The sequence below is a fragment of the Crocodylus siamensis genome, chromosome 8 (assembly GCF_052110815.1).
Source record: "Crocodylus siamensis isolate JL-2025a chromosome 8, ASM5211081v1, whole genome shotgun sequence".
In the NCBI taxonomy this organism is placed as follows: domain Eukaryota; kingdom Metazoa; phylum Chordata; order Crocodylia; family Crocodylidae; genus Crocodylus; species Crocodylus siamensis.
In genome coordinates, this window is record NC_143402.1 from 74,891,670 (window position 1) to 74,919,390 (window position 27,721).

General features: G+C 39.9%; 1 protein-coding gene across 8 annotated transcripts in view; it reads left to right on the plus strand.

The window, feature by feature from the left end:
* The window catches only part of CEP112 (centrosomal protein 112), a 279,030-nt gene that overhangs the window by 62,948 nt on the left and 188,361 nt on the right, over positions 1-27,721 (plus strand). For all 8 annotated transcript variants that reach the window (XM_090059025.1, XM_090059029.1, XM_090059032.1 and 5 more), the window contains 4 exons: positions 12,426-12,512; positions 15,746-15,845; positions 17,805-17,923; positions 20,399-20,542. In XM_090059025.1, coding sequence (XP_089915151.1) covers positions 12,426-12,512; positions 15,746-15,845; positions 17,805-17,923; positions 20,399-20,542 — 450 coding nt within the window. The remainder of the gene's footprint in view (positions 1-12,425; positions 12,513-15,745; positions 15,846-17,804; positions 17,924-20,398; positions 20,543-27,721) is intronic.

Genomic DNA, 27,721 nt, shown 5'->3' on the forward strand with positions numbered 1-27,721 from the left:
CAATGGTTTGGAACTAGTTTGGTTGAACTAGTTTAATTAAACGGGTGCAAATTGTGTAAGCAAGACCAAAGATAGATAAAGGGTATTTAAAGTATATGTATCGGTACCATTTTTAGTAGTTCTATAACTCAGTCCTAGTTAGACCTGTCATGGGGTTAACCATCCTAATTGCACATTTTCAAATTTTACGAGTCCAGTAACACTAGTGGAAAGAAAATGGCTGTGATGGAGTCCCCAACTCTTATTATTGCTTTCATGGTCAGTCTTGGTGGGGTGGGGAGCACAGAGCCTTGTAAAATTGGACTGCTGGTTTAGACAGTTTTTTGGGTATGCATGCACAGCACAATGCAATATTGTGCAGAAATATTGTGCTAGCTAAGAACATGTTAACTCTGCAACCAGCAGAAGTAATTAGCCTGAAGTCAGTGCCACCCTAACCTAGCTGCACTGCATCTGGTTCTGAAGCTAGTGCGTGTAGAGCTAGCTTCAGTCTTTCTGCATGGCATTACTTTGCATCCCATAGATGTAACCTTAAGATTACAAAAGGGATGGAGACAGATGGCTTCTTTTTACTCTTCTGACCCCAATTTTTCTCTTCTTTCTTTTCCTTTGCTTAACAGTCCCCTTCTTTTTTTTTTGTGGGTCTCCATGCACTTCAAGTACTGTCATAGTTAGTATATTTACATAGATATAATCTGCCTTTCCACTAGTGGAAATGTTGAGTGGACATATATTGTATAGCCCTGCATCAGTGTTAGTCATTCTATTTCAGGGTAAAAGTTATCCCTTGGAAAGTCAGGACTAACTGTATGTAGGTAGGTTACCATCACAGTGCTAGTCCAGTTCATCCCAGAGTAGCTTTTTGCTCACTGTAAACATACTGTTACTTGTTTCTCCACCAACTAGTGGTGAAACAGCCTGGGTGACCACCGTGAGAGAGCTGGGTGTCTCTCTTCTGGAGAGCAGTGTAACTTACTCTGGTGTCTGAGGTAGGTTATATTGCATTTACCGTATCATGTGTCTACAGTTTTGCACTGTCTTCCTCAACCTTTTAGCTTTTGACGTGATAAAAAGAACCCAAAAAAGTGCTTAAAATCTTGCAGATAATCCTTTCTGGGTTGTTAAAATTTAAGAATGCCTTCTTCAGTTCCCTTAACTCTTAGTGGTACATATGCCCATGCCATTCAGTATCTTATGCCCTAGAGTAGGCACATTTTTTGAACAAAGTTCAGGAAATCTCAGACGAGATCATTTGTTTCTCGTCTCCTTCATCTGCAATTCTTAATCTTACCTTTGATAGAGATTGTCTTAAGTTTTGAAGCTTAATGTTTTATGTCCCTCCTAAATTGTTTTACAGTCGTTAACTATTATAACTCTAGATACATATAAAACTTCTACCACAGCTCAAAATCTGATGTACTATATTTGAAAGGAATATTTTTCTGTAGAGATTGGGGAAAGGAGGGTCAAGAGTTGGATTGAAGTTAATTTATTTGCAAACCATGGCTACCCCCACTCCCTTTCACATGCCACATACAGATGTGCTTGTGTGTGCTTAATGTATATCAACCATCGTCCATTCATGTGATTGCTGACCCATTAGGCGCCTATTCCAACAAATGTTTCTTTACACAAGATGTTAGGGCCTGGTTTAAATTGCACTTTTGCATTTCTAATTCAAATCACAAAAATTAAGTATCTTTAATGAAAAATGTGATTTGCAAAGAAATGCCATTATGGCTGCTTGCTGGGGAGTTCCCTTTGAGACAGGGACATGGAGTTCCCTAGCAAACAGCCATATCATGGCATTTTGTTGTAACCACATGGCTGCTGCAGGCCAGGAGCAAAGGCTTAGCACCCTGGAGGAAGGGGTCACAAACAGACAGTGGGAGTAGAGAGCTTGGGGATGGGGAGGGGAGGGGGGTGTTTACTCCTCTGGGTGGGTAAAATGGGACGCTTGGCATTGGGGGCGGGGAAGAGAACATATGCACCGAGGAGCAACCTTCCCAATCCAGCAGCAGGGCTTTTGTGCTTAAGGCAGCCAGTAGCTTCCAGATCCAGGAAAAAGTCTCTTACCTTCAATGGAGAGCAGCAGCAGCAGCCCGACCACATGGAGAGACTGAGCTTGGGAAGCCAGTATACACACACACACATAAATATAAGAGCAGCCAGTCAGGGAAGCAGGAGGCTTTTGGTATGATTATTCAGGCAGCTACATCATTGCCTGCCTGCTTCCCTGCTCCAATCACGCTGCTGTCTGCCTTCAGTGAGGTAAACCAAGAACATCTGAGCCCAAGACCAGGTAAAGCCGTATGCTACAGGAACCCTCCATGCAGATGGTGGCAAGCTCTTTTGCTCATCCTGTAACATGACGTTGGACCTGTGCAGAAAGAACAGCACTGATTGGCATTTGGAGGCCAAATCCCATATAAAGTGGAAGGCTGCTGCTGCTGTCCAGGGTGAAAGTGAGCCCAAGAAACAGATGGCCCTGTCCTCCATGTTCAAGAGGACAATGGAGAGTAGTGAGGCAAGGAGAGAGGGGGAATTCACGCTCATCAGAACCTTTATGGCTGCCAGCGTTGCCCTGGAGAATATCACCTGGTTGCCGACAAGAACCTTCCTTGCCCCAAACGTCCCCAGTGGGGGAAGCCACCCCCTCTTCAAGCAGCCTTCGCAGGATCTATGCGCCAGCCTTAATGACTTCCCATTAAGGTGGCATAAGATACTGCCTTGTTAAGGCTACAGAGAATGTCGCTCTGCTCTGCTGGGCTCCCAGCCAATCAGCAGTGAGTCTGCCGGCCGCTGAGCTCAGCATCAGCCAATCAGCAGTGAAGACGATGAGCTCCGTGACACTTTTGAAAAGGGAATTTCGTCCCTGCCTGTCAGAAACAACGCAGGCCAGATGGCTGCTACTGCTGTTCCTGCCTTTTCCAGTGAGGCATGGGGAGGGCGCGGGCTTTTCAGCAGCAATCAGAAGCATTAGGAGCAAGACCTCTGCTGCTGCAATTAAGCCATTCCCTAAACCTGCCCCCCAGCCCATCGGGGGGCGTAGGGCAGGTGCCACGATCTGGGCGCGGAAGTGGCAGCACCGGCACGATGTTAGTGAGCTGGACCTATGATTTAAACCAGGCCCTACTCATTGTCTTCAGTGTCGTGAAATCTGATTTCTGTTTACTTTGACCTCTCAGGGTTTAAAATAGTAAACCCAACAAACTTATTTTAGTGGTAGGATGGCGTGATACAGCAAGAATAGATGAATACACAAAGCATAGCCTTTTATAATTACTAATGCTAATTTTTCTGGCCATAGATTTCTCTTACCAGTGCTTTCTGTGTCACATAAGTAACTTATGTCTTTAATTATTGTACATGTGCACTGGAGACATTGAGAAAGATCAAAGAGGTGGGTTAGCAATTCAGACCAGTGTTTTAACCAGTAGAATGTCCAGATGGTTGTCAGGCAGCTGGGAATTAATCTCTAGCTGTATTATTAATCTTCACCTCAAAGTCAGTTTTTATTTAAGTTTAACTTTTCACGTACAGCATAATAGTTTTATAATAAACGGAGTGAAAATTATAAGCTTATGCCCAATATTATGGCTGCATGTTGAAGATGAAAAATAAAGTTAGTGACAATGTCTTTTTGTGATATTTTAATAAACACTGACGTGAATGCAGTTGAAGACTGGGCCAATGGCTGATAAAAACACAAAATAAAGAATGATCATTGTGAAATATAATTATTGTTTCAATTTTCTATATTTGATCATTCTGATTCATTCTGCGTAATCAAATCAGTCTGATTTCTGCCACTTGCACTAGCATTTCAGAAGGAGGGTTAACTGACAAATAAAGTTCCTTTTAGGAACTTTTTTTAGGTTGTAATCCTGCACTCTGCTCTGATCATGCCTGAGTCCCTTTGAAGTCAACACAATTCTGCATGAGTACCAGGTTCCAGCTGGACTGGACCGGAGGCACAAGAGGTTGCAGTGTTGGTGCAGTTCAGAGCTCTATTTATTGCCTAGGTATTTAGGGTTCTTATCTATCTATGCTTTGACATCTGTTAAACATGTTTTAGACCTTTTTGTAGCACATTCTGATCCTCACATCTCTCCACTACAGGTATGGCATGCAACATTATAACAACCTGAATTCATTTAAAACAGAAGTATCACAATTAAATCCAGAGTCTGTCATATATGCCTACCACAGTTGACCCCTCATATGCTACCATAATAAATAGGATTAATAACTTTTGCAGTATTAGGTTTAAGTTATGTGTTTGCTAATTCAAAATGCCAGTTATAACCTCACTTCGATATCACAAGTATACGTTTTGCATAATTTCTTTTTAATTTCTTTCCACATCTAACATTAGCACCATTAGTTAATGAAATCAGGAGCACCATTAGTTAATGAAACAATGCACAGAAATTTTGTTGTTGTACTGAAGTATTGAACTGTGGTACATCAAGAAAATGCAAAAAGTTAATGCAAAAACCTGTTTTTATTGTATATTACATTCCAGTAGGAAGAATGTTATTTATGATTTCCCTAGATTTGTAGGATATGTTTGAAAATCTGATAAAGTTTTACAAATATAAAACAAGTAGGAAGAGAGGAAAAATGGTATCTGAGCTCCCTAAAAGAAACCTGTTGGAGGTGATTTAAACACTTTAAACAAGGGATGCATAACCCCCAACCCTCAGGCCATATCTGGCCCACAGCATTGCAACATCTGACCCATGGGGCTCCCCATACTCTGGAAATTTGGCAGCCTGGGGAATGGTGCTACTGCTCCCCTGCTGCCAAATTTTTGGACGTGTGGGGAGCCTTAAGGTCTGTGCACTATGATCAGGTGCCCGATCCCAATACAGAGGGCTGGGAGCGGGCAGTGCTAGGGCCCAGGGCCCAATTCCACTGTGGGTTGGGTGAGGGTAGCACTGGGTTCCTGGGGCCCAATCCTGGCTTGTGGGGGTGGGATGGGGCAGTAGTAGGTCCCCAGGGCCCAGTCCCGATCCTGGTGCATAGGGCTCTATCTGGCCTGTGGACTGGCCCCTTGTCATTCATCTGGTCTGTGGGGTGCAAAGATTGAGCCCACTGCTTTAAACGATGGAAAGAACACTGCTCTTCATACTTAAATAAGTATTTTATGTATAACAAAAATATTCCAATCATCAAAGTCTCTCACATTCCTTGTTACATATGTAGAAATCCAGACTCATCAATTGGAATGAATCAAACCTCAGCGGGGGGGCATCAGTTGATTAGTGGTTAGTTGCCTGGAGCCCTGGAGGAAAGGCTATGTTATATCTACGCTTGATCATCCTGTTGCTCAAAGCCAAGGACTCTCCTTGAAGTCTTTAGCTGTGAAGGATACTTGACTTCTCACCAGAGTATCACCTTTGTCAAGGAAGCCTTCATCTTGTTCCTTGATAAATTATTTGCAAGTAGATTCGGTGTGGCTGTGTAAGCTTTACTGCAGTCATACATGGCTTTTCTGGAGCAACTTAAATGTAGCGTAGTTTTTAAGCTCTTTGGAATATTAGGATAAGCTATTATATGTAAAATCATGCACAGTGAAGCAGCCCCCATCTTTAAGACTTCAGATTTTTCTCTTGTTTTCTTTCAGACAGCTCAGATGGTTTAGTCAGGGATGATCTTGTCTTGAGCAGGGGGCTGGACTAGATGACCGTGTGAGGTCCCTTCCAGCCTATCCTATAGTACTAAATAGCATTGGCAAAAGGCACAGACTGTGAATCTTCTTTAACTCTTACAAAGAGAAATGTGTCTTTCTCTTTTTTTCTTTTATGCTTGAGACATGAAGATCACTAAGCTCTTGGGTACAAAATGCTCTTACAGCCTGGTGTTACAATGGAAGAGTACTAAAATCCATTGCATTTGAAGCAAAATAGTCGCATATGAAAGTTTGCTCTTGATATATGCAAATCTGTCTTCTGCTGAAATTCTTTTATTTGCTGGAGAATTTTCTGTCAACTTATCCAGAAACCTAAAACTCCTCCCCCTTCTTCCTCTTGTGCAGGCCACTTTCGTGTATGAAAACATTGGTGATGACATCCAAATCTATAAAGTCCATTAGCTATCTTAGCTCTCACAATATATAAAACTCTGTCTGTGGATTTTTTTTTACAACATATACATTTAACATCTAAGGGCCCCTTTATATGTGCAGGTAAAAGTGCAGTGGGATCTACTGTGCAATCCATGCAGCCATGTGTGGCAGCTGACATGGGCTGTGGGGCTCACAAGGGGGGCAACATGGGGAACGCTGCTGCGGCTGCAAGCCTTGCACCTCACAAGTCTTGCAGCGGGGACAGCCTTCTCCCTGCTCTGAGCCCCACAGCCCAAGGGGCTTGGGCCCAAGGTTTGCAGAGGGGGCAGCATTCTCTCTTCTGCAAGCCTTGCAGGTCACAATACTGCCACCACTGCAAGGGGGGAGTGCACCCCTGCAGCTGGGAGCCCTTCAGTTGATGGAGCGCCCAGCCACAGGGCAGCTCTTGGCCACACATTCAGTTAATCGTGTGATTACAACAAATGACTAAGTTACTACACACTTTTTGTGGAATAACTGTGTAGCTTATTGCCTGTTTTTTCATGCCATGAATTGGTGGAACGTGTAGCTGGGTCACAACGTAAGGTGTAATTCACATAGTTGTAACAGCTTTGAGAATAACTGTATTTTGTAATGTTAGTACAATATTGAAAAAAGTAAGATAAATTAATGTGGGGATAAACTTTACACTTATTATATAAACTTCTGTATAAATAAAAAGTAGACATAAAGAATGCATATTTGCTTCCACCTTTGCCAGTGATTTGTTATGTGATCTTCAGCAAGGCTTTATACGAACTCAGGATTTCATTTTTTTTTATTTTCATTTATTTTTCATTTCACTTCATTTATCTTCTCTTTCATAGAATTAAGCAAAAATATCTTGAAAAAGTGAAATGACAGCTATTTGATGTACAATAGCTAACATTTGTTGCAGCCTAATTATAGTTTTCTGTCTGATGCAGAGAACCTTTTCATCTTTCTTGTCTAGTATCCATTCATATTTCTAGAAATGTTTCTGTATATCTTATTACTGGTAGTCATGTTAGCTATAAGTAGGAGAAAATGTCCCCAGAAAACATAATACAAATTCCCTGCAGGATACTGTGGCCTCTGCAAATTCTTCATTTTGTGAAGTACAGGAAGAGGAATTCTTATTACTTTTTTCACTGTACTGCGTCTTCTGTAAAATGCATGTATGTTATGCCTTGTAAAGCTTGCAGGATGCGATTCTGACCACCTTGAATGAATGGAGTTTGTATTGATTCACATGGAGCCAAGTTTTCTCCCTTAGCTTTCATATGTCCATGCTACATAGTAATTATTGGGTGCTATTCATTGCATTAAACCATAGAAATGTGTTAGCAACAGTAAGGTTTTAGATGTTGGGAGTTAGGGTTTTAATATTTTATATTATGCCTTTGAAACATTCAGTGCAACATAAATATGTGAAAATAAATTATAATAGTAAAGGGATTTCCAATCAGTTATGACTAAAGATTTTCTCATAAAAATATTAAATGTTCCTGGGAAGCAGGTATTTATATACAGTATACCTCTGGGTGCTGAAAGTGCAGTATTCCTGCATTTAGTGCTATGAAACATGCCGATGAAAACACTATACAAGTGTAAGCTGTTCTTGTTTATTATTATTTAACCTCATATATGAAGACTTGAGTAAATAGCCTTCAGTGGAAGTTTATTAATTGTGTGGACAAGAATATAGTTTTGTTTAACAAAAAATGGGAAACTGAAACTTTTCATTGTGAAGTAATAATTCCTTTTTGTTTTGGTGTTATGCAGCTGTTTGAAGTTTTGTCATATATTGTAAGATAAATACAATACATTGTCCTACATTATTTGTTTTTACTTTGAAGTTCTGTTTTATTGTTTACACCTCTCATACACATAGTGAAAAAAAGTCTGGCAAGCAAGCATATACAGTTCTGGCAAATATCCAAAAAAAATTATATCCATGAAACCTTTCAGAAGCCATCTCTGGCCTGAAGGTGATCAGTGCAGTGTAGATAAGCGAACAGTTGATCAATAGGACTTCAAAGTCTTTGTAATTCCCCAGGCACAAAATAACATGGGTGATCTACTTAGTGAGATGTTTATACATCAGATATGTAAACAGATCAAATAAATTGTACTGTATCTGAAAATTTATGCAAGAAAAGATTAATAGTGAGATTGTGACATGGGGGCAGAAAAAACTGGGGAAATATCTTGCCATGATTGATGGAAGTAATAGAATGGCTACCAAGGGTTAGATTATGAGATTTACTACTTAAATTGTGATACTAAGCTGCCTTGAGAAAATGAAGTGCAGTGGCATGATGATAATCCATCACACCATAATTAATTATTTGCTGTTGATTATTTTTTGAAAGTAAAGTGTGACTAGTCATTTCAAACCTGTTCTGTTGGTATCACCCTCCATGGCTTTAAATAACAGGGGCAGCACAGATGTTTGACATCAGTATTGTTTACATGGCCTTAGGGTTTAATTGCTTCATAGTCTTTGTAAGGAGAATAAACAATGACAGAAACCCAAAGGAATGATACTCAGTCAATGGCAATGGCTAAATTTCACACTTCATTGCAAACTTTTCAGATATGGATAAATATCTTCAGTGAAAAATGCATTATTTTTCTATGTCAAGTTAGAACTTCATATGCTTTGTTTTAAACTACCTCTTTACTCTTTACTTAATCAGGAATAAAATAAATGCTTATTGAACTGTTAGTGCAGATCAGTGATTCTCAGTGTTTCAGGTGTAAGTGGGAAAATCTGCATGAACACACGCTTTTACGTGCATTAGGGTTTTCTGACAAACCTAAAGCAGTCAGGAGTCCCTGGTCCTGCCACAGCTCTTCCTGGCCTGACCCTCCATGTCTCTCAGAAGCACAGGCACACGGGGCAGGTGGAAGTAGCCTGTGTGCCTCTGTTACCAGGAGGAGAATGGGTCCAGCACAGAGCCTGTGTACCCCTGCACAGCAACCAGCATTTGGACAGGCTGGGCAGCGCGGTTCCCTCAAGCTCCCTGGACCTGCCACTTCCAAACACACCTGCCTCAGTGGGAGGAGCAGGGTACATTGGCTCCACGGACTGATGGCTTGGGCTCTCCCCCCAGCTTCTCCGTTAGGCCAGCTGGCTCGCAGGAGCAGGATGTGATGAGAGTGGGAAGTTGGAGCAGGAGAGACAGGTTCTTGTAGGGGAAGCTACAGTCTGCTATCAGTCCTCAGGAGGCTGTTTCCGGGGGGTTGGCTTGCTGGGTATGTGAGCCACAGTGAGGGATGGTTTAATCTCAAATGCTGCCACTCTGGATAGTGCCAAGCATAGGGAGGAGCCACCCTTGGCAGGGAGGTGAAGCTCAACATCTCTGGAAAAGCAGGTCCCTTCCAAGCGTCTCAGCTGATCCATGCAAACCTGGAGCTGCCAGAACAGTGATTCTCAACCTGAGCACTCCTTGGTTTCATGAATTAAGGCAAATGTAGGTGCAGAGTGGGGCAGGGGGAGGGCTTGTCTCCCTTGGGCAGGGAAGAGGAGGGGCTATGTGGAAGCTGCTGCTAAATTTACAGAAGTTACTGAGGGGTGCCCGAGTCTAAAAATGTTGAGAACCACTGGTGTAGATGGACATCAATCTGTTCATAACCTAGCAATTGCTTTCCTCATGAAGATGAGCAAAGCAGAGTTGTCCAAATTATTATCTACTTTCTTTCTGAAAGGCACGAAAGGGTCACCGTAGTATTATTTGTAGAAAGTTTTGTGTTTGGACTATGTGATACTAGGCCAGTAAAGAAGAACAAAAAACTAAATGGAAAGTGGCATGTAGATAAGAGTTACTATAATCAGCTACCCAACATGAAGGTAAGTGAATTTAATTTAATGAAGGAAGGTTAATGTCCTCCTAAATACAAATGTGCACTTAAGTTTTCTCATATTTTGTTTCAAAATACTGTATACTCTTTTATAAGTAGATGTCTAATAAAATAGTCTACATTAGGGACAAAGATGTTTCCAGATTTCAACCTGCATCATGCGTCATCACCAGTAACAAGTGACAATAATGTCACACATAGAAGACAGGATATATGTATGCACCTTATAGACGAAGTGAATCAGAGGTGCATTAGCTTTTGAGAGCAAGAGCTCACTTCATCAGTTAGCTGTGCACCCTGGAAGACTGTTAGATAACATCATATAGGTTACGAATGAAGTATGCAGCACAGAAAAACATTTTGTATAAAATTGAAAAACACATCATGAATTTAGATTCTGGTAGCATTTCGGCACTTTACTCCAAAAGCTCTTGTAAATCCCATGCTTTCTGTCCTTTTGGGATACTGTATTCATTTGTGGTAAGTGAAATAGAGAATTCTTTGTATAGTAAACTGCTAGTAAACACATTTCTTGTCTTATATATGTTTATGTCTCTCTGTAAAATAAATGGGGATTGGTTCCTGAATTACTGTATTTATATGTACCAAAAATAAAAAAAAATCCTCTTAAACTGTAATACATTTGTTGATTCTTTGGCATTTCGTAGATTTCATAGACTTTAGGGATCGAAGGGACCTCGGAAGATCACCTCTGGGGGGAGTCTATTCCAGACTTTGGGGGCTCGGACAGTAAAGAAGTTTTTCCATATGTTCAGCCTAAAATGGTCATGGAGGAGTTTGTGACTATTTGACCTTGTCATCCCTTGGGGCGCTGTGGTGAACAGATGTTCCCCCAGGTCCTGATGCTCACCCTGATGTACTTACAGGCTTTCACCAGGTCACCCCTGAGCCTGCACTTTTCTAGGCTGAAGAGTTCTATGGCTCTCAGCCTGTCATCACATCATAATTCAGTTTATCACTTCTGTCTTAGTGAGAGTTATCTGTGTCAGTCTGAAGTGAAGCAGAAGGCGGAGCAGCCTACTATCTGGTGAAGCAGGCTGCAGCTTACTAAAGCTCATGCCTCTGAACAACTTAGTCTGTAAGGTGCCCACTGACCTGTCTTCTGCCTAACTCTGTATCCAAGACAAGGTGCCAGATTTTTGGTTCCAGCCAAGCTGTGCAGGATCTGAGCATGGATAACAGTCTCCCAGGGTGCATACACGTGAAATTAATGCGACACAATAAACTCCAGTGCATATCACGCCAGAGTTTATTGCTCCCGGGCTCCATGTTGAGCTGCAGCCCTGGCTGACAGAGGGCCTAGGGGGTCAGGCTGCCAGCCCAGGCCTGCTTTGGCCTGGCTCAGCACGCTGCAGAGGGGCTGGCTGGAGCATGAGGGTGCTTTAGTGTAGGGCTAGCCCCCACTGAAGCGCCTTTGTGCCCCAGCTAGCCCCATCAGCATCTGCACGTGTTCCTGCATATTAAACAACGCTGCCACAGGATAGTACTTGTATTTACAAGTACTAATCTGTGGCAGTGTGTATCAGTTTACTGAGACCTAATAGGGCCAACACGTAGATGTGAGGACTTTACTGAGGAGTTAATTAGGCAGCCCCACAGTAAATGTTTCATGTAGACGTGCTCCCAGAGAACTTTTCTGTTGATCAGGCATTGCCCCCCAACACCCCATCTGACTCTGATTTGTTCATCATGAAAAGACCAGGGATTGTTAGAGCTGGTTGTGCTTGGGCAGCTTTGTCCCTGAGTAGCAGAAGTAACTAGATGCAAGGGGGTAGCCAGAATATGGACCAAAAATTATCATTATTCCTTTTAGAAGACAGATGTAAAATATGGATCAGATCTTAACAATGTCCTCAAAAGCCATGATAAAAATGTTGTGGCAGAGGGAAGTTTTAGATATAGTATTTTGAACTAAAAAAAGCAAAAGCAAGACATTTGTGTTATTGTCCTCTGAGCAATACTCTTAAATCATATTGGAAGTGTAACAGCATATTCAAAAGGAATTTTGTTTATAATAAGAAATATCAGAAATGATGAACTTTCCCAGAATAAATGAGATCTACAGGATATACCTGATGTTTTGTATAACTTAGAAAAACACCTACCCAGAAGATTAGAGCTTTTACCCATAATTTATGTATTGGCACAAATGATAAAGCTTTTATCTTGCAATGTTTGTTTAAAAACAGATTAGTTTTCTGGGCAGTAGCAGTTGTCTCTATTATCAACTAAAATCTTTTATAATTTTCTTTTTAAAATAAATTAAAACCTTTTATAATATTTACATGGTGTAATTGCAACTGAAGTTTTCATGTGCATTTCCCTTGGGGAGGGATTGCGGGGGACAGGGGGAGGAAAGATTTTCTTTGCATAATCGGAAAACTTTTTGTAAAGGCCAAAGTATAATTACTTGCACTAATAACAATATGATTGTTTTCTTTTAAAGCTGGGAATGAAAATAAAAATAATGGAAGCTAAATTTCATGAAGAAAAACTTAAATTGCAGCAAAAACATGATGCTGATGTTCAGAAGGTAAGATCTGTGTAGAATTTATTTCCAAAAGTATGTTCTACATTGTATATATTTATACATATTTATATATTTTATAACTATTACAAAATAATTCAGAGCTGCATTTAATTTCTGTAGCATCTTCAAAATAACAATTCATTTTGCTTTAAAATAAGACTTTATGCTTTGCTGTAGTTTGCAAAAGCTGCTATGAAAGGAAGATCTATTTTTGCATGAATTTGGAATGGAAAAATGTGTTTGTGAAAATAAATTAATGGTTGAGGGAATGTTATTGTAGATATGTATATTTTTAAGAAGATTTGCTTTTACAATCTAACAATTTCTGTTGAATGTGAAAAAGAATCAAACTTCATCTCATGGTGAAACTTAATCCTATTACTTTATTGTTAATTAAAGGCCATCTTCTTATTTTTCTCCAAATTCCAGCTTTTCTGAATTCTGTATGTACATTTCTATTCATTAGCTCTTATCAGAAGTTGTTAAACTTTTTAAGTTAAAAATCTTCTTTTATTTTAATAGTTTAAGTGAGTTTTTCAGTGCGTGTTCATATAGTACAGTAATAACACTTGGTCTTACATCTGCATTTTTTTTTACAGTTGTATAATTAGGTAATCCAATTATATTAGATTGGATTTGATCTTATACTACAAAACACCATTTTGGAAACAGTTTAAAGGAAAGACTCTCAACCAATACTGTTTATCTTGGTGCCAAGTGTTTAACACGTGGGGTCAAATCCTGCAAGGTCCTACGTGGTTCTTGCAAAGTCCTAATCATGCTTTATTTTCATGGACTTAGTGAGAGTCAAATGCTCAGTATCTTAAAGGATCAGATTCACAAGAATTTTTTCTAATTTAGGTTTAGTGTTACAATGTCCCCTTTTTTTGTTGTTGTTTTTTCCCCCCTCAAAACTGAGTCAGAGACTTGGAGGAAGTCAGTTGACACAACACTATGACACATCAAAGCATCCTTAAAAGGAAGTTAATATTTGGTCAGGTGCATATTTGGGTCATCTGTTCTCAGTGCTTGCAAGTGTAACTAGCTTGCCAAGATGAGAATCTAAAGGAAACATCTTTGTGAGAATAAGGAATAGCTGAGATGCTTTCTCATTTGCTTAGTTGTCTTTTTCGAACTGCTGTTAAGATTTCATCTTTTGAAGTTTGTTTTATCGTGATGGGGGTGTTTTAGAGATGGTTAAATAGCATCATAGTATTTAAAGATATAAACCATTTCAAGTAGGTGGGAGTAGTATTTTATTTGGAGGTGGACACCTCTGATGACATGAGATTTTTTTGGGCATTGGTATAAAATATTTATAGCATGAAGATAAACATTAAGTTCATAATATTAAAATATAAACTGTAACCATATGTACAAGAAATATGCAAATTGTATTTTTATTTATGCAATAATCATAGTAGAGTACTATAAATTCACTTGTTTTCTAGAAGCTTAGTGATAAGTATATTTGTATAATGCATGGAACAGATTGTCATTTGCCATCATACAAATGTGGAATAAAGCAGAACTTCTTTTTATATATTTCTGAAACTTATTGAAAATTTGAGATGCTTCTAATTAAACTGTATGGTGCAGTAAAAAATGAAATAAAAAGAAGACAAACTAATATTTTAATAGAATTGTGTGCACCACAAGAAATTATATATTATAGTGATACATGAAGAATATAATTTAATCCCACATCCTCATAAGTGCCCACTTTGACTTCAGGAAAAAAAGTATGTTTCTGTAGTTAAAAAAAAGTGAAAGCTACAAGCTGGCATTTTCCGAGGGGTGCCTTGAGTATATTGAAGGGAGCCTTGAGTCTACAAAATGTTGAAAACCATGGCAATGCACTATAAACTGAGTATGGGTGTGGTCTTGTTGCAAAAAAAGGTCAATGATATACCAAGTTGTATTAGAAGGAATGTCACCTGCAAATCAAGGGAAGTGACTCTTCCATGCTGGCAAGGCCTCACTTGGAGTGCTGTGTCCACATTTGGGCCCCCCACTTTAAGAAGGAGGTGGCCAAATTGGAAAGAATCCAATGGAGAGCATCAAAAATGATCAGGAGCATGGGAAACCTGACTTAGGAGAAAAAAGCTAAAAGAGATAAGGTTATTTAGTATAGAGAAGATAAAACTGAGGGCGAGATTTGGTAACAGTCTTCAAATACCTAAAGATAATTATAGAGAAGATGGTGATGGGCTTTTCTCTGTGGGCGTAGGGGACAGGACTAGAAGCAATGGATTCAACCTGCAGTAGAGGAAATTTAGGTTGGAGATTTAAGAGGAACTCTCTGAATCTGACGGTGGTCAGGCATTGGAACAAGATACCTAGCAATGTTGTGGAATCTCCATGCCTGGAAACTTTCAGAAGTAAGTTAGACACTCGGCCAGGAAGATTTGGTCAGGGATGATGCTGCGTTGAGCAGGGGGTGGACTGGATGACTTTTGAGGTACCTTCCAGCCCTACTTTCCTATTACCCTATTTTAAAATGCTTATCAAATGAATGCCTAGGTTTCAGTTCTTGATTTTTCTCTCACTATTGTCTTCATTGTGTTAATGGATTCCCCCACCTTTCCCTGAGGTCCCAAAGGGATTTGTTGAATATTTAGCAATATGTTTGGAGTTACTCTCAGAACCTTTAGGGTGGTTGGTTGCAGCTGTGTTGGTCTAAGGATGCAGGCAGAGAAGGTTCTTTGGGTTGATGCGATATCCTCTATTAGACCAACGAAGTAGTTGTTAGATTGTCTAATAAAAGATATCACTAAATATTTAGTTGGTCTAATAAAAGAGATCACATCTATCCAAAGAACATTGTCTGTCTCTCAACTTTTGTGTTTAAAAAATCTGGATATAGTTGGTGAAGAGTTTTTGATAACGGAAAGAAAAAATCATTATTTTCAGGGACAATCCTTTGCATAACATTTTTTCTCTTTCTCTTCACTTTGTTCATGCTAAGGTCATTTACATTAACATTTGTTGCTCCCTACTTCATATGCTGCTTCCTGCTTCCCATTTAAAACCATTCTTTGACACTACAGTTGTTTGCTGTGGAAAATATAATACTTTTTATGTTAATTATTTCTGAGAGGCAGAAGAATCTCTTGAAGGCTACCTGTTTCTATATAAAAACTTCCTCTTCCATTCTTAGGTATCTGCATATATTATATTGCATGTTGGTTGTAGGTTGTGTTTCACAGGTTTAAATTTATGAATTTCTATTATAGATTCTGGATAGAAAGAACAATGAAACTGAAGTACTGAAGACTCTTTACAAAACTAAACAGAATGAAGCTGAAGAGACTATTAGAAAGCTGGAGAAGAAAGGTGACGTTAAGAGTGGCATTCCACTTTGGTGATTCTGTATCCTTTAATGACTGAACAAATACTGGTCTTCATGTTCAGTTTCCTTTGAATTTGAATGCTGACCCTAATTTTTTCATTTAGGTATGGATGTTTATCCATAGCACTCTACGCTGCTGTTTCCAGGAGAGCAGTGAGTTTAGCCCAACATCATATTGTTGAGTTTAGCTCTTCGTAATTATTTAGAGGGTAGAAATACCACAAAAACAGTCTCAACGTTGTTTGAAGACTGTCTAAAACAAGGGTCAGCAACCACCAGCACGTGTGCCGAGCATGGCACGCAAGGCCATTTTGCGTGGCACGCCGCTACCAGCCTGGGTTCTAGGCAGCTGCTGCCAGCCACGAAGCCCTGCTGCAAGCAAACCAGCCTCCGTGGTTGGCAGCAGATACCCAGAGCCTGGGCCAGTTGCAGCCGTGAGGCTGCAAACATCTGCTCTGGGCTCCGGCATTAGCCTCCGCACTGGCAGGTGCACATGTGCCTCTGAGCGGACGGTGAGGGAGCAGCCTGAGGCAGTGCAGCCCCGGGCCTCTCCCCCACTGCCGGCACAGAGCTGATGACTGGGCTGCGGAGCCCGGTGCAGCTGTTTGTAGCCAGCCTGGGCTCTGGGCAGCTGCAGCAGGGAGTAGGCAGGCTGCAAACAGATGTACCAGGCTCCACAGCCCTGGCATCAGCTCCATGCTGGTGGCGACTGCAGATGCACCTCAGAGTGGACAGCGGGAAGGCTGTGCTGCCTCAGACCCTGTCTGCTCCGAGGTGCTCATGCACCCACCAGTATGGAGCTGATGCTGGAGCCCGGAGCAGCTGTTTGCAGCCTCCTGGCTGCAGCCAGCCCAGGCTCTGATAGCTGCTGCCAGCCATGGAGGCTGGTCTGCTTGCAGCAGTGCTTGCAGTTGAGCCCGCCTGACTCCCACCCACTCCGAGCCCAGCCCAGCCCCCCGCCAGAATGAGGTTGGCGCTGGGCCTTGCCAGGAGCGCCGCACCTTTTGCAGGCTTAGCTGTGCGGGGTGGGTGGATGGTTGGGCTGATGGGCAGGCTCTGGGCCGGGGCCTCAGCCAGCTGTGCTGCAGCCTGGGGGCTGGCTCCCTGGGGAAGTGCAGGGGCTGTAGCAGGAGCAGGGCATGGTTGGGTCAGAGTTTGTCCAGTGGCCCAGGAGCCTGGCTTCATGAGCCTGTGCATCTGGTTCTGTGGGTTTGTCTGCTTCTGTCTGGTTCTGTGCATCTGTGTGCGCACACATGTGTCTGGTTCTGGATGCGTGTGTGTATGTGGCTGTTCTGGTTCTCTGTGTTTGTGCATGTGGTTCTCTCTGTGCGTGTGTGTGTGTCTGGTTCTCTCTTTGCTCTCCTTTTTCTTTCTCTTTCTCTCTCTCTCCTCTTTGTTTTATTTGTCTCTTTTTTCTCTCTCATTGCAACATGCTCAATAAAAAAGGAATACACAACAACAAAGGCAACATTTATGATTATTAAATATACTAATATGCAGTTAATCTTGCCATGTAACCGCAGCAAAGATAGACATTGTGGTTTTTTTGGCATTCCGGCCAAAAAATGTTGCCTGCCCCCGGTCTAAAACTACATAAAAACTCCATGTAAACTTCCTGTTATCTTTCTGCCATTCTTCTAAGTTTAAAAATATTCATTGTGCCAAATCTTGATTAAAAGGTAAGTAAAAAGTAAAGTTGCAAGAACATCTCATATTTAAATGTTCAACTTTATGGCATAGAATTGAAATAAAACATTTGTAAGGAAGTATACATGCATGCACACACATACTGTCTCAGGCACAAAATGTTATTAAGAGCAGGAAATTATTAGAAAGTAGGGTTAGCTAAAAGACTGGAGTTATCTGATTGCATGTTGCCAACATCATAAGAATCCTAATGGCATTTGTTGAATTGGTATATTGATTTTCTTATTTTATGACAGTTCAGACCCTTGTTCGCGAGTCACAAGTTGTCAGAGAAGCAAAGGAAAAGCAGATTGTGGAATTAAAGAAGTTGTGTGAGCAAAGCACAGATTCTTTGAACAACGAGTGGGAAAAAAGGGTAATGAACAACACGTTATTTTTTTTTTAAGTCTGAAGACCTCTGTCAGTAAAAATATAGAAAGATCAAATGTATATTTCATCAACTTGATAACAATTCATTAAAAAATAAAAAGGAAATATATCACTTTTGAAGTTATTTCCTTGTATTATTTTTTTCCTTTCTGGAGTGTAATTTGCTAGTTTTAATTTGCAGACTTGTCACACAAGAGATCTGGGTAAATTTGAGCCTGTGCCGAATTTATTATTTCATTTTGTACCTGTGACCATTACATCCTGTCTCTGAGCTGAAAATGCTATATAGAGATGTCACCCTCAAGAGCAGTTGACTAAATGCCAGTCTTTTTGCAGGCTGTCCTTTGCTTCTATGTCACCCTTTTGACAGTCGATCTACCTCTAGGAGCCATTAAAGGTGTCCTTCGGATTCTTCTTGTTCCCCTTTTAACTGGTTTGGAATTTTAATGTGGTGAACTGTTGCTTCTCACTGCCACAATGACTCTCTTGAATAAATAAGTGTATACAGACATGCAAATAAAAATATATATAACAATTCACTTTTCAATTTAAGGCAGCACTAATGGATATTGAAAGGCATCTATCACAATAGGGCTCTGACTCCAGAATATTGAAAGATATTCAGATAAGCCATTTGAAAAAGAAAAGGTTGCTGAAAGTGCATAGCACCTCCCTTATAGGTGTGGTGTTCATTTACTTCTTGGAGCCTATACCTATGAACAAAGGGCCTTGTTATTTTTTAATTCTTGTCACCAGGGGGATTGTTCATAAATGTTTTTCACTGTATCAAAGAACTTGAAGAAAGAATGCTTATGTTTCTTTTTTTTAGAAAAACAATACCCTGACCTTGAGGTTGTCATTCTTACTCTGCATGAACAATTAACTAGCAGGTGCTATTCCCAAAGCTGTCATTGTCATCAGTTGATACCATTATGCAAATAATAAAACAAACAAAATATTTTCATCTACAAAACAAACGGGCAATATGAAAAGTCATGTTACCTCTGAAAAAGGATTAATAGTATAACTTTCAAAGTATAATAAAAATGGACAGGTAAAGCGTTTTTATGATTTTACTTTTAATTTTACTTTGTCCCTTCAGCCCATTTTTCCTTAGTATAAACACTGATCTTTGCTTACATATGTCATCACCATCCTTTTTTGTGCACAAGTCAAGTTGTTCACAAAACACTGGGCTCATTTTGGTGATGCTCTGTTGTGAAACCACAGAGTCTGTATATCCAGTATGATTTGGAGCCAAAAACCTGGGTTGATTCAAATAATAATGATTGTCCTTCAAAATAATACATGTCATCGATAACATTTTCTGATTTTTTTTAATATGGCCCAGTTTTTAATCAAGAAGATGAATTTATAACCTTTTAATAATACCCTGCTTCATTCCAATAATAAAAATTGAAAGATTGATAAATTTTTGCTGTGTGTTAATCTTTTAACTTTTTTAAAACCGTTTTTACATCCCCGAGAGCCGAGATTGGTACTTTGTATTTCTATTGTAAGATTATTTCTAAAATGTTCTTTTCAGAAAAAATTCTAGAGCTGAGAAACACTGATTTTTATGCTGCAGATTTTTTTTTTCATTCTAACCATTTTGGGGAAGATTTCACAGCATACAGCAAAGACTATGAAATGGTGATTACACAATACTGCATATTTTGGCCTATGATAGTAATCATTTGTTCAAAATTATTAGCTTGTATTCAGGCACCACATAAGAAGAGTGACCCAGTTTTGCTTTTTCACTAGCCTGTTTGCTAAAGAGAGAGACTTTTGAGTGGTATTTGTATTTAATTATAAAAATTGGAATACGTTGGCATGCAGAGAATGCTTGCAGTGTTGTCCATTTGTGCATCATTGCATATTCTTTTGGTAGGTCATCATCCTGAATGCAAAGAGCTTGTCAGCTTAAGTGACAAACAGTAAAGTTGTATCATCAAGTTGCCAATCTGGGTCGGGTTAGTTAGACATAAGATTATTTCTCTTTAGGTAACTTTTTGTGTTTGTATTATTTAGTTTTAAAGTTTCTAACCTAGAAAGGTAAGTGGGTATTTCTGAGTTTCAAACCACATAAATTTTAGACATGGGGATAATTAAAGTAAAGAAAACAGCTCAGGGGAACAAAATGTTTCTATAGTAATAAATTAAGAAGTCTCCACATGAAAAGTGATGATCAGTTTAAATGTTAAACATAAACAGAATATCACAAAATGAACTGTAGAACATGTGACTATATTTCTTTGCTTTTCCTAAGCATTACTCTTTTTTTATATTATTATTATTATTATTTCTTCCTTCAAATTCCAGAATATTGGTACAATAAATTTTATTACCATTTAATGATGAATGGAAAAATGACCTGGTTTTATTCTCAAGTTAAAAAATGCCAGCTGTACAGTCTTTTAAATCAGTGAATAACCTGGTAACATTTTTTTAAACATAGCTTCACAATGCTGTGGCAGAAATGGAGAAGGAAAAGTTTGACATTCAGAAGAAACACACAGAAAATATCCAAGAACTGCTGGAGGACACAAATGCACGTCTTAGTAAAATGGAGGCAGAGTACTTAGCACAGATAAAGGCAACTGTAAGTTTTTTGCGAATTGATAAGGACTACAAATATTTGTTGCAGCCTTCAGGCTTCATACATCTCTGGATACTGACATGTTTGATTTCTTAAAACAGTGCATAAGGAAAGCAGGACTGAAAAGACTTATTTGTGTTTTGTCCCTCTGCAAAAATGTGCATAAGTATTGCAGAAAAATGTTTCAGATACTATGCTATCATGCTGGAATACTATAAAATTTCTTCTGCAAAGCAATAATAGAAGTAGCACTATTTTGGTTCCAGAGTCTGAGTAATGCATTTTTTCCCCCACAAGGTCCAATTAGAAATATCTGAATTTTATTTCCCTGCTTCTTACAGTGAAAAATGAAATTAAAATCAATTTTATGGCTTTAGAATTGTGTTGGTAGCACTGGCAGATAAAATCTGGCGCACTATGGTTGGCTGCATTGCAAGCTTCTCCAGCCTTAGTCAGTCTTCCCTTTTAAAGACCAGCAGCTGGTCCTAACTAGAGGGAGGGGCAGGGAAGTCTGATGGAAGACCCTTGGGTGACACTGACCCCAGAGTTCCCCCCAAGGGTGGGAAGGCAAGGCCAGTTAGTTGTGAGTTTGCATGGGCTGGAGTTCCTTTGTTGGAATGGTTCCTTTTATGTCGTTAGGGGAAAAACGGCTGAGGAAACTGCAGAGCAGACTGTCTTGTTCTTGGTTGGGAACCCATCCTATCCCATCCTATAACCACCAATGTGTCTGCTCTGTAGAGATCTTTAGGAGTGAGGATGAGAAAGCAGAGGTCTGTCCTTGGCTTTTATGCTGAGACTCCCTACAGCTATATAGTCTGTGGTAGGCTTGTTTGCCAATATTTGTTCATGAGAAATGTAACTGAGGTGACCATTTCATTACAATAGACAGCCTGATTTATTTTTGCCATTAACTTCTTTTTTAATTGGAAAAAGAGCCAGAATATAGATTGCAAATGTTTTCTGAAAATATTTCCTGTCATTGATTTTTTTACTCAGACAACTATTCTCTATCTGTTGCTGATCCTCGTCCAGAATGCTGAGCTGTTTCTGTTAGTTTCCAATTTTATTGCTTCTGTGGCTAGGCCCAGAAAGGATGTTCAGTAGTTTAAATCCATGAAAGTCTTGAGCATCTCATTGCTCAGCTTCTGCTTGTTGTCCCATGAAGATGACCATACTCTCTTTCAGTTTCTTATTTATTTAGTGCATGTGTGGGCAAGACATGTTATTAAGAATATTTTTATGAATTACTTGACTGTAATAGACAATAAATTAAATGCTTTCACCATTCGGATTTTTTCTTATCCAAAAGATACATAATGAGAAGCCCAGCTTATGCAGGGAGTATAAAAATAACTGGATCATTGCTCAGGAAGTATTATTTGAGAGACTTCATCTCTGAGAGTCCAGAATCCCGAATATATTCCTTACAACATAAAGACTGCATGAAATTCATTGAAATCCATCAGCACTTTTCCATCATGAATTAGATGGTATCTTTTTTTTTTATCTGGAGCAGAATATTTAGCCGGAGAATGTGAAGAAGGACAGGGAATTACACCAGGGCTGTCTCAGTGGAGACGAAGCATTGTTGAATTTGTCTTCTAGTTCTCCTGTATTTTCTTTTTAAACATCTGTGTAGGGCAGGGGTCGGACACATCTGGTCAATGGATCCTGCCTGTGGAGCTGAAGGGTGTTGCCTGCGCCTCAGGCTCATGCCCATTCCTGAGCTGGGCATCGAGGAGTTGTGCCAGGGCCCAGGCAGCTTTTGCCGTACCCACACTGCTAACACTTCTCCCCAGTGTCCCAGCTTTGGTCTGACATGGGTCAAGTGGTTTCAGTGATATGTCACTGGTGGGAGACTTTTTTTGCAGCCATGCCAGGGCCACACAGTGGGACCTACATGTGCATTACAGCTGTTTCTCCCAGCCCCCAGCTCCCTGACTGGTGTGTCAACTCAGCTCCCAGTGAGTGGGGAACTGCACCTGGACCAGGCATCTGCCACCTACATCCATGCTATCACTGCTGTTGCTTTTCCACCACTCTCCCATTTCCCAGGTGCAGCATGAGCACAGCTTCCAGTCAGTGGGGAGCTGTGCTGCGATCAAGGGGGCTTTCATCTGTGCTCACACCACCGCTGTAGTGGGAAGGGGGAATGGGGAGAAGCATTGGCAGTATGGATTTAGTCTGCAGATACCCAGGCCCCGCACAGCTCCCCAGCAGCTGGGTACTGTGCTCATGCCCCAGCTGGGGTCTGGGAGATGCCGCAACGGTGCAGGTGCAGCTCCTAGCCGCCTGACCCCAGCATGAGCTTGGGGAAGTCCTCTGCCAAAGCCACTTGGCCTTCAGTGGACCAGAGCCAGGTTATTCGAACCCATGGCAAGTAAAAGGTTGCTTGTTTCTGACGTAGGGCTTATTTTTAATATGCTGATGCTTCCAAATGAAGAGTCGTTTTCTTAGAGTTATTTTTTTTACACTGATTCGGTGGTAGATGTTTACAGAAACATTGAAAAATTGACTTTCCATTCCTGGAGTGCTTTTTTCACTTTTTTCTAGTTAAACATTACACTTAAGGACATGCTGATGAGCCATCAATTTATCACCAAATGTAACTAGTTCACTTGTTTCTCTCTCGGGAACAGCTCCGTTGATTTTCCTGTGCCATGAAGTCGAACTGCCTCAAATCAGCGAGCCTTTGAGAATTAGAAAAACACAGTGCATCGCTGAGTTCTGCTGCCTGCCATTGTCCCCAGCATTTTCATTTTTCTCCTCAACTGGCTCTACAGTATCTGTGAAAACTTGTGAAAATATGAATATTCCAATGTCTTTAGAGCTAAAGGGAACTTATTTTGCTTTTAAGGCTTTCCTTTCTTGCCTAAAGGGAAAATGGTTTGAGTGTTGACAGACAATACACTGTGACATTACATTTATCAACAGTGTAGGTGACTTTATTAAATCCCTTGGTTGAGAAGCAATTTAACTTCTGAAGAATCGTCTCACTCTTGTCGCTGTCCATCATCCAGTGAAGGACAATGTTCTGGCAGTTAATCTAAGCAGGAATTTGTGTCTAACATAAATGGTAACTGAAGTATACAGTACTTCAAACCATTTTATGAAGATACATATGTGTATAGTCAAAGAATGCCAAGTGTTACTCAGTTTCTGGTCCAGACAAAAAAACCACCAAACCTGTTAATTAACTGTTTAGATTTATACTTCATTAAAAAGATGTATCCAGTTGTTATAGCTACCGTTATCTTTAAAATACACATAAAGAAACTCTACCTGATTTAATGCCTTTTTCATGGACTAGCTTGTTAGGAAATCCTGGGGTTTTGTTTCGTTTTGCTTTTTTTTCATTTTGGGGGAATACTCTTTCAAGGATGATCAGGATGATGAAACAGAACAGACTTTCAGGTTTTTATTAATAGCATCAGGAAGGCATACCTCCATTGGTACTTGGACTTTGCCCTCCAGTTTAATCTTTTTCAGGCCTCTTCTCACAAATGAAGGGTTAAAATACCTACATCTGATATCTATAATCAGAGTGGTATTTTTATAACCACGTCTCAGATGTTGAGAGCCACATGTGTGGAAGGTACTGCTGCGGCTTTTCAGGGGGTACTGACTTTGGCATCAGTGATAATGCCTTCCCCAAAGTGTTGAAGCCTACACACAGTTGACACTTTTTGTTTCTTTTTTTCTTTTTGTTAAGTCTAGTGGTGGTAGAAAATCATCTGAAGAAAGAAGCAGTAGGTAACTAACCCTCAGTAACATATGTGTTAGCATACTCTAAGAAAACAATTCATTCTTCATTCCCTATCTTAAACTTTAGGGTGGACTCCACTGTATATTGTTAAAATACAAAATAGTACAATGTAGTAGTGACACCTTTGCAGTACATCTATTGTGTATATAGTTTATAAAGTAAAAAATTGTTAGCTAAAACCAGAGAGTTGCTCCCAAGGTGGTACGTTGTACTTTCCATTAAGAGAAGACAAAGAAGAGTGATAACTTGAATGAGCTAAAGACCAATGTCAGATAAAAAACTTTATTCTGTTATTAATGAATGTTGAATTTAAAAATTAGCATTCAGACCTTGTCAGAGGTAACAGTAAATATGGGGGAAAATGGACACAGTCTGTCAGCAGCATTGAATTTAAGAACCATCAAAACGAGACAGATCTTGCTGAGCAGCTCCTGATTTAATAATTAAACAAGGTAGAGTTCAAGGCATGGCTTAAGATGAAAGACTAGACTGTCACTGGAAATTAGTTTCTCTTTTCTGTTGTTTCAGATTCTTTTCCTTTTTCATAGAGGTTCATACTGTCAAGAATGCCATTTATTATGAAGAAGTGAATTGGCTGAATGCTATAACTTTTGTTTAATGGTGTTGACAAATATTTTCCCCCATAAAATGTGTATTTGTTTCCTGGAAAAAGACTTACAATAATTTAGGGCATAAAGCAGTGGTTATGAAGTCTGTGATTTGTCATTATAATTGTAAAGCAAGGAAGCGGCAGCGGATTACTAGTTAAATACTTTATAAAAATATATTAAATTAGGCTTCAAGTGAAGGAAGCTTTGATATGAAATGTAGGACCATGTGTTTTGTCATCACCAGTTGTTTTTTTCAAGTTTTATTACCCACTCTTCTGTGCCTCACATTTTCAGTTATCTTTATCATAGGCTTTACCTTCCCATTATCCATAGCAATGGTCTGTTAGCCAGTGTGTGTAAAAGAGGATATTTGGAGGGGGGAAGAAGTATGTGAGGATACATGCACTGTGTAAATAATTGATTAATGGATGAGTTAATGGTCTAAATCCATCAGTCAGTAGAATCATTCTGAACTTAAATTAGTGCAACAGAGGTCAAAGGTCCTCATATGCCTAGTGGCCCATTGGGCTAGCATGGTTAGGGCACACAAGGCATGGTTAAGGCCAGAGATCACTGCAAGGCTTTAACTTGCATCATGGGAGTAGCAACGTGCTTTAACTGTTTTGCCACCATGTTCCCTAATTGAAGAGGATACAGATTTTTATGTGAAAAATGTAGGAATGAAGGAATCAAGCTGGCTTTGCCAATGATTTAGGTTGTGATCCTGCTTTTTGGCTTTTTGTGGGCACCTTTATTGTTTACACAGAATACGTTGTATTATTGTATCCTTGGTCCTCAGTTGTGTTTGATCATAATAGCGGGTGGCTCATCAGTATTAGTGGTAGTTGTTTCTTTGAGGTACCTGGTCTTATTCTGAACATTAGCTAATCAGCCTTTTTTTCAAGTCACAGGTGCAGACTCCAGCTACTTGTAGGAGTATGTCCAGTTGCAACATCTGTGTAGCGCAAGTCTAAAGATCCACGTTATGCAATGCATATTTCAAAAAGGGGTTCACTAGCTACCACACGTTAGAGGGAATGCTGACACTTTGGGGAGAGCTCAACAGCAACCGAAGTAGATTCAGCAATATTCGTAGAAGGGTCCTTAGTTAAGAAGCATAGCAAAAATAGCTGTGCTTTCATGTGGACAAATATGAAAGACATCCTTTCTTGCTGAATCCCTCTCATGAAGTCACTTTACATACATAATAAAATAACTAATCTTCATGGACTGTATTAAAAAAATACCTGATTTAAAATGACTGTTATGTTCTAAAATGTTCAATACTGCAGATTGTTTCATGTCAATATTAAAAAAGTTATATTGCATTATAGAAATTTCTTTGGAGTTGGTTTTCTAGTGCCTCACTTACTATTTTAGCAGAAAATTGTCTCTGAAGACATTTCTTGCTTTGGCTATTTAAGCTGAAATTATGTTTTGCCAAATATACCGCAGCTGGCAAATTGTGGTATATCCTCCTTATTTTATCACATGGCTCAATCTTTTGGGTACAGGATGTCTGAAGCTGATGTTTATCAAAAACAGGATAGCAATCTTCACTTGGTACATGACAAATCCTATAACTTAAAAATAAAATACACACCTTTCTTTGTTGTCTGAACAAACCATACTCTGCAGCTGGCTTTCTATTGGTACAGAGAGTGGGTTTATGTAGCCTGTTTCAGAAAATATTTTAAGCTGCTTTTCAAAGTTTGAGTAATACAATTCTGATTGCATGAGTGTGTCAGACACCATTTCAGGCATATTTAAGTATTACTCAACTAACTTGACTTGACCGATGGAGTTTTTACTTTCCTTTAATAGGGTGAAAATATTCTTCCACTTCCCCTTGCTTCCAAACCATTGTTGACTTAAAAATAACTATGATTGTACATCCTACAAGGCATCTGTGTCTTATTTTTCTCATCTTATCCTACTGAGCAATTCTTTTCTCACTTCCTTACAAATTAACATGCATTTAGGAAATAATAAGGTAGAAAAGAGTTGTTTGTTATTTTTTTTTTGGAGTCAACTGTTGTTTTCATGTGATGTGTTATGTTTTCTGAAAATGTTTTTTACTATCAAACTGTTCAGTATCTGTTTGTAAGGTAATTGGGAAGGGATCATTAGAAGGAAATATTAAGTTACGGTGAGACAGCATAGAGGGATGGGAACACATGTGTTCTGCTTCTGGTCCTATGCTGACTTGTCTTGTTCCCTTGGGCAGTATGTGTTTTTTTCCTCTCTTCCCCCACCCCCTTTTCTTATACTCACATTTATTAATTAAAAAGGGGAGATGGTAATGCGTGTGTTATTAGCAGGGATCTGGGTTTTTTGTGTACCATGGCCATGCTAGTCATGGGGGAGGAGAAGCCAGGCTCCGAGGCAGGTGCCACATGCGTCAGTCGGGACTTGGGTGCTGCTGTGGGCGGCAGGGGGCTGTAGACCTAGCCCCTGGCCCTGTAGACCTGGCAGCTGAGGGCCCTCTCTGGTTGGGCTGGGGGGTAGGGGTCTGTGGGTGGGGAGTGAGGGGCATTAGCAGGGCTGGGAGGGTATGGTTGGGGAGTGAGGGGCCTGGAACTGTGTCCCAGTGAGCAAAGGGGGCAGGGGGAGCTCTGATTTTCCATGTTATAAAACCCAAAATCAAATACCAAAATATATAGATATTTAGAATGTATTTGATTTATAATGACTGAGGCACTGGTAGGCTTCCTAAAATGGTAAATAGATCAGTAAAACATTGTGTTCAATTGATACCTATGTATACGGTGGCATTTCATTTTAATTGCAGATTTTGAGTTTTTT